We start from the raw sequence: 10,704 nt of genomic DNA on the forward strand, positions 1-10,704 counted from the left end.
AGGCCAGGGGGCCAGGCGGCTGCGACTCTGTCACCCCCAGATGGGGCCCCTGATAGGGCAGGGGCCCCAGATGAGCAGAGGGGGAGGGGGAGGGGAAGGGGAAGTGGGCGAGAGGGGCGGGGACCCACCTGGCAGCCCCCAGCCGCTCTCACACACGTGCGCACACACAGCCGCACCCCACTCTGTGCCCACCTCCCTCCTTCTCTGTCTCTCTGTCTCTCTGTCTCTCTTGCACACACACTCACCCACACCCTGCCGCTGCCCCGCACAACCACAACCCCAGTCCCCACAGACCCACAGCCCCCAGCCACGGGTCCCCGTGCTTGCACGTGTCCAGCCGACCCACGGCCCCACACCGTCGCCCCCGAAGCCCACAGGTGAAAAAGAAGGAAGCTGGGACAAACCGTTTTTGAACTTCCGTGTTGCCAGGCTGTCCAGCTCCACCGCCCCCGAGGCTGGGCAGGGACTGAGACTCCCCAGAATCACAAGGGAGCTGGGGTGGGGGGAGGGGGCATTCATCGCAAACCCACTCCCCCCACTCCAGACCCCTCCCCGTTCCCACGAGCAGCCGCCTCCTCCAGGGAGACCTCCAGGGAGACCTCCGTGGGCCCAGGCACTGTGAGGGGGACCGTGGAGCCTCTGGACCCATCGCCAGCTGGGGGCCCTTTGTCCTGCCTCCCCCGGGGAGCCCCCCACGCTCCACCTCAGACGCTCCGCACGCTGGAGATGCTGGTCAGGGGCTCTCGCATCCGGAAGCTGAGCGACCGTGAGCCCCGAAAGCTGTCGCGGGGCCTGAGCGAGCTGTCCGTGGTGGAGGCTGCGGAATGGGCCTCGCCCACCTGGGCCAGGCAGTCCTGGGGCCCCCGCAGGCCCAGCCGGAGGCAGCCGCAGCAGAGGAAGGCCAGCACGGCCTGGCACACCTCCCTGCTGCGGAAGGAGTAGATGACCGGGTTCACGGCCGAGTTGAGCACGGCCAGCGCCAGGATCCAGTCCATGCCGCGCAGGTACTGCTGCGCCCAGTCGGTGGAGCTGAACACGTCGGCCAGCAGCAGGCCGAAGAGCGGGCCCCAGCACAGCACGAAGGCCACCAGGATCATGAGCACCGTCTTGAGCAGCCGGCGGGCCTTGCGGCGGGCCGGCGAGCGCGGCGCCTTCTGGCCGTTGGCGCGCACCACGCGGAAGATGGCCCCGTAGAGCGCGGTGACGGCCGCCAGGATGCAGGCGAAGACGCCCACGCAGAAGAGGATGTAGGCCTTGGAGTAGAGCGGCAGGAGGCTGGAGCAGCGCGCGAAGGCGCACACGCAGTTCCAGCCCAGCAGCGGCAGCAGCCCCAGCAGGCCGGCCAGCAGCCAGCACAGCCCGATGAGGCCGTACACGCGGCCCCGCTTGCTGGCCCCGCGCTCGGCCACCGGCCGCACCATGGTGGCGAAGCGCTCGGCCGCCGTGAACAGGAGGCTGAAGGTGGACGCGGCCAGCGCCGTGAAGAGCAGCCCCTCGCGCAGGAACCAGTGCGCCGGGCGCAGGTGGAAGGTGCGCGCGCCCGACAGCAGCACGTTGGCCAGGTAGGCGACGCCGGCCAGCAGGTCGCTGAGCGTGATGTTGACCAGGCAGTAGTAGACCCAGCGCCGCGAGCGCATGTGCGTCGCGATGGCCACCAGCACCACGAGGTTCTCCAGCACCACCAGGCAGCTCACGGCCACGAAGACCCCCCGCAGGACCCCCAGGCTCGCCTCCTCGGGGCCCCCCCGCCCGGCCAGCCGGCCCGAGTGGTTGTAGTGCAGGATGATGAGCCGGCTGTGCCCGCTGGCCGCCAGCTGCTGGCAGGACTCGGGGGCCCCTGGCGGGGACCCCGTGCTGTTCATGGCGGTCCCCTGGGGCAGACTGAGGCCCCCGGGGTGGCTGGGGCCCGGGGCAGGGTGGAGCCGCCCGCCACCGCCCGCTGCCTGCCCGGCCTTGGTTTCCTGTTGTTTCGAATTTCCTGTTATGTTCAAGGTACCCCCCAGGCTGGGGTGAGGCCGTGGACAGGGAGGGGCATCCCAACGGTCGGTGGCTCCCACCCGGGCTCCACCCGGCTCCCACCAAGGAACCGTGTCTCTGCCTCCTTGTGGTCCTAGAAAGCCCAGGGAGGGGTGGGGGCACCAGTGGGGATGGGAAATGGGTCGCCCCTCCCGAGGGCGCTCGCCACCGTTCCTTGGGCTGGGCAGCTCCCTCGCCCCCACAAGCCACCCTCTCCAGGCCCCAGCTGCTCTCCTGGACGGCTCCAAGCCTGCCTGGCACACAGTAGGTGCTTAATAAGTGTGTTAAGTGACGGCACACACGCGAGCACCCCCAGATACCTCATTGGAAGCATAGGTGCCTCCCGTTTCATTCCCAGGACGGACCAGCTGCGTGTCTGTGCGCAGAAGAGGAGGCTGAGGCCTGGAGACTTGGCACCAGCGGTCTCCAGCGGGAGGCAAACACCTGCACAGGGACCCACGTAGGTCTCGGCTGGGACCCTCTTTACTGGGGTGGCCTGCCCTGCCTCTGAGCTGGTTCTGCTAGAGCAGAGCTGCTGTGGACACCCCTCCCCCAAGATAGAGCACCCCCCCCCCCCCGCTCAAGACAACCCCTCACCTCTGGAGGGGGAGGGGCTCATAGAAAAAATGGGAACTCACTCCCCCCATGCCTATCTGGGGATGCTGAGGACTGGAGCTGGGGGGGAGGGGTGCCCGGTGGGGGAGGGGTGAGAGTAGAGCCCATGCTCAGGAGTCTGTGTGGGGGAGGCACAGGGGTCCCATGAGGGGCTCCAGGATCCCCATCAGGGGCAGGGCTGAGGGCAGCCCAGCTGCCTGTGGCCGCCAAGCAGCGGCCCTCCCTTTGCTCACTGGTCAGCCCTGGGAACAGCACAGTTGCAGGGAACCACCGACACAGGTGCTGCCTGGCAGAAGCCATCGCGTCTTGTTACTGGAGGTGCCCAGGCAGAAGCAGGGACCTGAAGACGAGGCTGTGTGGACAAGGGCTACCCAGGCAGTGGGGCTGTGAGGCTGCGGCAGGGGGACAAGCAGCCACGTCTCTCTCAGGTACCACCCGGCAGGGCTGAGAACTGTGCCTTGGTCTCAACTTCACAAGGAACCACCCAAGTCAGCACATTCGAAGAGGGACACAGTGTGTTCTGAGGCTGAGCCTGGACCCTGAAATGGTACCTGATCCCAGACTGAGCCCTGATCCCTGACTGAGTCCTGATCCCAGACTGAGCCCTGATCCCTGACTGAGCCCTGATCCCTGACTGAGCCCTGATCCCTGACTGAGCCCTGATCCCAGACTGAGCCCTGATCACTGACTGAGCCCTGAGTCCAGGCTGAATCCTGATCCTGGACTGACCCCTGACCCCAGACTGACACCTGATCCCTGACTGAACCCTGATCCCAGACTGAACCCTGATCCCTGACTGAGCCCTGATCCCAGACTGAGCCCTGATCACTGACTGAGCCCTGAGTCCAGGCTGAATCCTGATCCTGGACTGACCCCTGACCCCAGACTGACACCTGATCCCTGACTGAACCCTGATCCCAGACTGAGCCCTGATCCCAGACTGAGCCCTGATCCCTGACTGAACCCTGATCCCAGACTGAACCCTGATTCCTGACTGAGCCCTGATCCCAGACTGAGCCCTGATCACTGACTGAGCCCTGAGTCCAGGCTGAATCCTGATCCTGGACTGACCCCTGACCCCAGACTGACACCTGATCCCAGACTGAGCCCTGATCACTGACTGAGCCCTGAGCCCAGGCTGAGCTCTGATCCTAGACTGAGCCCTGATCCCAGACTGAGCCCTGATCACTGACTGAGCCCTGAGTCCAGGCTGAATCCTGATCCTGGACTGACCCCTGACCCCAGACTGACACCTGATCCCAGACTGAGCCCTGATCACTGACTGAGCCCTGAGCCCAGGCTGAGCTCTGATCCTAGACTGAGCCCTGATTCCTGGCTGAACCTTGACCTTGGCTGAGTGTGTGACTATAGACCAGCCACAACTCTGACCCCTGACCCTGACTGAGACCTGGCCCTGGACTGACCCCTGAGCCCAGGCTGAGCCCTGGTTCTAACTGAGCCTCAACCCCCACTCCAGCTGCATCCCTGACTCTAGGCTCAGAGCAAATTCAGGAATAAAGTAGATGTAATGAGAGAACAAAGTGCGACTAGCAAGGCCAAGTCATCCAGCAATGATGCCACGAGTTACCTGCTGCCTGGCGGAAGGCCCTGTGCGCATTTTACCTTATTTAACCTCACGATTACCATACGCTACAGAAGAGAAATGCCCCCACTAGAAACCTGCCCCGGGACAGCTCTGACCATGCATAAGTACGCCTCCAAAAGGTTAGTCATTGTTGTTTGTAAATGCAAAATATCAGAAGCAGCCCGAGCGTCCGCACACAGGGGAAGACACCGACCAGCCACGCGCGCCACAGCGTGGACTACCACACAGCCATGAAAAAGAGTGGATCGGATCCCCCTCCATGTCGTATTGTTAAGTGTTGTTTTCTGTGAAACAAGGGGGAAAAATATATACACAGCTGCTTGTTTTCTCGAGAGAAACCCAGGAAAGATAAACCGGGCAGCAATGAGCTCAGTTCCCTCTGGGGGTAGTAGATGGAGTGGAGAGGGGATGACAGCCTCCGGACGTTCCTGCTCGCCTGATTTTCAACCTCCGTTTTTGCTCTCTGTATTCTACAATAAAATCAAATCCACAAGGTGCGGGGAGGAAAGCTCGAGAACGGGTCATAAACCGAAAACAGAGGAACCGAACTGTGTTTCCGATGAAAACCACGACCACACAGAAATAGAGGAGAAGGAGCCCATGCGACTTTGGACACGCACTTGTTCTAAAGACAAAAGGAACTACAGAAAAAGAAATATGAACTTTGTGTTGTCGGTTTGTTTTCAGGAGGGGTAGAGGTGTAGTGATTCTGAAACTCTCGTGTGTATTATGGGACGAGCAAAATAGCAAGTGTACGGATCTTACTAAGAACCGGGTCCATTGGCGGCGCCTGGGTGGCTCAGTGCGTTAAGCCTCTGCCTTCTGCTCGGGTCATGATCCCAGGGTCCTGGAATCGAGCCCCGCATCGGGCTCTCTGCTCAGCAGGGAGCCTGCTTCCCCCTCTCTCTCTGCCTGCCTCTCTGCCTACTTGTGATCTCTGTCAAATAAATAAATAAAATCTTTAAAAAAAAAATCCGGGTCCACGCTGGGCAGGAAACATGATATAAATACGGAATGGGAGCGCACATCACTCGACCCCATGGAAAGTATCGTCAGCGTGGGCCCGTGATTGAAACAAAAATCTGTTGCATCACTCTGTCTGCTGAGACAAGCCAGGAACAACAGGCATAGCTCTCCTGCACCCAGATCTCAGGTTCTAAACACCACCTTTGGGGCTCCTGGGAGAAATGGATGATTCCAGGACCGGGGCAGGCAGGGGGCCTGATGGGCCTGGAACATCTTGGTGTGCCAGAGAGTCAGGAAGTGCCCTGAGACGGACAGGGACTGGTCAGAGACACAGGAGCCAGCCTGGCGGGGCAGCTGCTGGCTAAGCCTGGAGCCATGTGGGCATCAATACTGAGTGACCGTAACATTGGAGAGACGGGAAGTGGCGGTTGCGCGCCGCAGGGGGGCAGGGGGGAATCATCGGTGTTTGATGGGGACAGAGGTCAGGTTTACAAGATGAAAACAGCCCTGGAGTGGGGCGGGAGGGGGATGGTGTATGACATTATGGACGTGTTTACTGCCACTGACTGAAAATGCTTAAAATGGTGCATTTTATGTAAAGTGCATTTTACCACAATAAAACAAATTAGGGGGCAAAAAAAAGAATATTCTTTCTGTATGACCCAGCAATCGCACTCCGAGGCAACCCCCAATAACCCAACGGTCATCATTTTGTGGCCGGGACAGAGTGACGGGCCCAGGCAATGGTCAGTTCCGGGGGTTAAGTTATCGGGTAGAAGTTGGTTGGGGAGCATGGTCTTTGGATAATCTCAAAGTGTCTTCCAATGGGTTCCTTTTATTTTTTTTTTTAATTTTTAATTTTAATTTTAATTTTTTAAAAGATTTTATTTATTTATTTGACAGAAGGAAATCACAAGTAGGCGAGAGGCAGGCAGAGAGAGAGGGGGAGGCAGGCTCCCTGCTGAGCAGAGAGCCTGATGCGGGGCTCGATCCCAGGACCCTAAGATCATGACCTGAGCCGAAGGCAGAGGCTTTGACCCACTGAGCCACCCAGGTGTCCCTATTCTTAATTTTTAAAAAAGATTTTATCTATTTATTTGACAGAGAGAGACACAGCGAGAGAGGGAACACAAGCAGGGGGAGTGGGAGAGGGAGAAGCAGGCTTCCCGCCGAGCAGGGAGCCGATGCCGGGCTCGATACCAGGACCCTGAGATCATGACCCGAGCTGAAGGCAGACGCTTAACGACTGAGCCACCCAGGCGCCCCAATATTTAATTTTTTTTTAAAGTAGGCTTTGTGCCCAGTGTGGAACCCAACACAGGGCTTGAACCCACGACCCTGAGATCAAGAGTCAGTCCCTTCACCCACTAAACCACTCAGGCGCCCCCTACAGATCACTTTTGAGTTAGAAAGAGGAAACTGTCTTTTTGTGGAAGCCCAGCGAAGATGGTGTTTACATCACTAGGAGTGTGATAAATGGGCATCCTGGGCGGGAAAGGGGGGGGTTGCTGCTGGGATGTTCCCACCGGAAGTGTGTATCACCCATCTGACCCAGGAAATCAGCCCCCAGACCCACCCTGAGGCACATCCTGCAGAATAAGTGGCCTGCACCCTTCCAAAGGTCAAGGTCGAGGAAAGTCCAGAAAGACAAAGGAGCAGGGCTGCGTGTCAAGTCGGGGACGGAAGGAGGCCCCTCGCCCCTCCCCCAGCCGCTGCGGGGCCCGGAGTTAAGTGCGGGAGTGAACCTGGACAGGTCGAGCGTGGGGGGGCAGGTGCCGGAAAACACGGTGTCAGGACGACTGATGGGATTTTCACTCGGGCTCTAAGTTATATACACGGGAGATTGCCTGAACTTGACCATCGCCCTTTGCTTACATAACAGAAGGTGTTTGTTCATGGAAATGCACGGTGTTTCGTGTTTCCCGGTGAAGGTTGGTGATGTCTCCAACGCACTCTCAGATCACTTAGAAAAATGGAGAAAAAGGAGAAGTTGTCTGTCGAGCACAGTGTTTGCTTTTAGATCATGCTTACAGGCAGAGACAAAGCAAAAGGTGAACCCCGGGTGGATCCAGCTCTGGGATCTAGATTTTCTTTCCGCAAAGGGATAAATAGTAAATATTTTGTGCTCTGTGGGCCAGACTGTCTCTGCCACAATTACTCAACTCTGCTGTCATAGCGGAAGCTGCCGGGGACAGTATGTAAACAAATTGGCGCTGTGCCGCTAACACTTTATTTGCAAAAAACAGGCTTGGCGCAGGTGGTTTGTCCATCCCCGACCTAGATGAGGGGCATACGGAAGTTCATTGTAATAGTTTTGCAACTTCCTTCCTAGCTTTGTGATCAGACTGTGGTCCCTAAATATCACCTCCCAAGAAGCAGGGCTCCTTGGAGAAATGGCGGGGTCCGGGGCCAGGGCAGGGTGAGCCCACAGCATGCCTCTGGGCTAGAACATGACCTCTTAAGTCTGGCGGGGGCATGTCAGAAGGACTGAGGGGCCCACCTGCTGTCATAGAGCAGGACAGTCACCGTCATAACCGTCGTAACCGTCTTAGAGTGCACGGCTCCGCGGCGTGAAGCACTGTCAACACCCCAACCCTCCGTCTCCAGAACTTTCCATCCCCCCACACGGAGACTCTGTCCCCACAAAGCACGGACTCCCCACCCCTGCCCCAGCTCCCACCCTCTCCTCTCTGTCTGTGTGGAGGGGACTCCTATGGGGCCCTCCCGGGAGTGGGGTCCTACAGGACGGGTCCTTCTGGGTCTGGCTGCCCTCGCTGAGCCCCGTGTCCTTGGAGTCTCTCCGCATCACGGCAGGAGTCCAGGTCCCTTCCTTTCTGAGGCTGGACCGTGTTCCCGCGTGGGGACGGACTGCGCGGTGTTTATCCTTCCTCCCCAGGTAGACACTCAAGTTGCTCCAACCTCTTGGTGTGCAACGTGGGTGTACAAGTAGCTCTTCAAGACCCTGCTTTCAATCCGTTCAAGTGTGTGTGTGTGTGTGTGTGTGTGTGTTTTAATAGAACAGTTCCAGGCAAAAGATGCAGAGAAAAGGAAAGCATTCGGATATCACCATTTTTGCAGTCCCAAATGATGCCTCTTGAGGAACGTTCCCCAATGGCTGCTAAGACCATCAGGAGAAAGGCTCGATGAATCAGACTGATGCCCCCTAAACCCAGGGATCAATTTAAACACAGAAGACAGAGAGAATGAGCTGGATGTTCCATTGTGTGTCTCCTGGAGAGGGGCAGAGACGCAGGGACCAGCGTGGAGAGAACCAAGCAGAGGTTCAGCGTGGAGGCTCACAGGCCCCCCGGGAGTCCCGATTCCAAACAGGTGAGTTCGCAGGGGTTACGGGGAAGGAGGAACATATCTGTCGACACTGCGGCTGCCCCTTGCCCTGTCCGGAGGCTGGGAAGTTCTACGGGACAAATGGCCTGGGTTCTTCAGCAGATAAATGACCAAGAAGAAAAGGTTGGGGCTGCTTCCCGAGGAAGAGAGTTACAGCAGCTAGTGACACGTGCGGGCTTGGGTTGTGAGCAAACGTCTGTGACTTGAGCCCATCAGTGACGAGGAACCCTGTCATCGTGGACCCAGGGAGGGGTCAGTACTGGCCTAGAAGGGCTGGGTCTCCGTCCTGGCTTCGGGGCCAACTTCCCCTTTAGGGATCTGTGCAAATGTTTTTAATTTCTTAATACAGCAATCATGAATACGTAATGAGCCCAGTCTGGATTTCATTGGTCTTTTCTACCAACATGTGTTGAGCCCACAAACGCCCACATGCAGCCCTGACTCTCCCCCCTGCTTTTGTAGGTTTGATATTTTCCATGATTTAAAATGAAAGGTTTTCAAAAGAGTTGGATGACTCCTCGGCCAGGTGACCGAGGTCCACAGAGGTGGCAGGCTGATGATGCAGCAGAAATGGCCTTCTGCTTCGGTGGTCCTAAAACCCGTAACCTGAGCCCAATCGTGAGGAGAATGCCAGGATTCACCAAGGGACTGTCCAGGAGATATGGTCACGTCCTAACCCCCGGGATGTGGGGATGTGATCTTCTGTGGAAACAGGGTCTTTGCAGACGTCATCAAGTTAAGATGAGGTCATTGGGGTGGGCGCCCATTCAGTATGACTGGTGACCCTATAAGGGACGAGAATGTGGACACAGATACAGACGCACACAAGAGAGGGGTCCACGTGAAGATGGAGGCTGTGATGGAGAGACAAGCCCACAAGCTAAGGGGTGCCTGGAGCTCCCCGGGAGCAGGGAGGGGCCCTCCCAGCCACACATTTTACTTCTGCTCTCCAGAGCTGACAGACCCAGTTTACTTTGTTCTAGAAGCTGGGGGAACAAATGCAGTCCCAGACCAGCGTGCTTCAGAACGCCCAGGATCAGCAAAAACAGAGGAAGTCGGGAGCTTTGGTCTACCCGCTAGACTGGCTGCTCCCCGATTCATGAATCTCGGGGCAAAAGCCAGGAATTTCTCTAAAACTCACAAACGAGGCAAGTCTGAGAAACCGTCATGGCCCAGAGGTGCCTCAGGAGGCGTGATGGCCTCAGGTTGCGTGGTGTCCCGGCGGGGGTCCTGGGACAGGAAAAGGACACGAGGGGGAAACTGAGGAAATCTGAATACCGGGGGACTTCAGTTCATGGCGTGTCGATGTCGGGTCATGGATGATCAAGAAAAGGTGCGTGTGAAGGTCGGATGTTTGTAATAGGGAAACGCGTCATTTCACGGGGTGACTCTTCTAGTTTCACATTTTTTTCTGTAAATAGGACTATTCTGAAAAATAGTATATATTTTTAAAAATAAAAAAAAAGAGGTGCCTGGGTGACTCAGTGGGTTAAGCCTCTGCCTTTGGTTCAGGTCATGGTCTCAGGGTCCTGGGACTGAGCCCCGAATCAGAGCCCAGGCTCTCTGCTCAGCAGGGAGCCTGCTTCCCCCCCCCCACTCCGCTCCCTGCCTGCCTCTCTGCCTACTTGTGATCTCTGTCAAATAAATACCTAATGTCTTTTAAAAAAATAAATAAATGAAAGTTAAAAAAAAAAAAAAAGGCGTGCAAAGAATCAGTATCTTGACGTCACCAAACCACAGGCGGGAGCCTCGGTTAAACGACTGCATGTCTCTGTGTGGGTCTCCCAGCTGACAACAGAGGTGGGCTGAGGCCTCTGGGGCACCGTGGTCTGCGGGAAGTGGGAGCATCTCCGTCCGCATCTCCACCTTCATCAGAGGTGGATGGCGGCTCCTGGAATTGGGGGTGAGCAGCGACGCGGCTGGGCTCGAATGCCAGCCCCCATCGCACCCGCCCTGCCGCCCCAGGCCGGGGACAGATGCGACGCCACCTCCACGCTCCAAGCGCGTGGGTCCCGCACCAAGGACGTGCCCTGCACGGGTGGATGGACCCCGGCAACTTGTCCCCACCTTCTCCACGCGGCTACCCCACCTGGGACAGGCGCCCTGAGAAGGGGCAGCGCAGTGAGACCCAGGACGCCCCCAAGAAATCACAGGTG

The 10,704-nt window shown here is 57.9% G+C and overlaps 1 protein-coding gene across 1 annotated transcript; it reads right to left on the minus strand.

Annotated features, from left to right (window-relative positions):
• Window positions 1–401: 401 nt before the first annotated feature.
• Window positions 402–1,964, minus strand: S1PR4 (sphingosine-1-phosphate receptor 4). The gene is made up of 2 exons (XM_004771350.3): window positions 704–1,964; window positions 402–493 (listed from the first exon to the last, which is right to left on the minus strand). Exon 1 carries the CDS (start codon window positions 1,860–1,862, stop codon window positions 705–707), a length of 1,158 nt encoding a protein of 385 aa, XP_004771407.2. The 5' UTR covers window positions 1,863–1,964; the 3' UTR covers window positions 402–493; window position 704.
• Window positions 1,965–10,704: the final 8,740 nt, after the last annotated feature.

This window comes from Mustela putorius, unplaced genomic scaffold (assembly GCF_011764305.1).
Source record: "Mustela putorius furo isolate JIRA1106 unplaced genomic scaffold, ASM1176430v1.1 tig00000095_pilon_pilon_pilon, whole genome shotgun sequence".
NCBI lineage: Eukaryota > Metazoa > Chordata > Mammalia > Carnivora > Mustelidae > Mustela > Mustela putorius.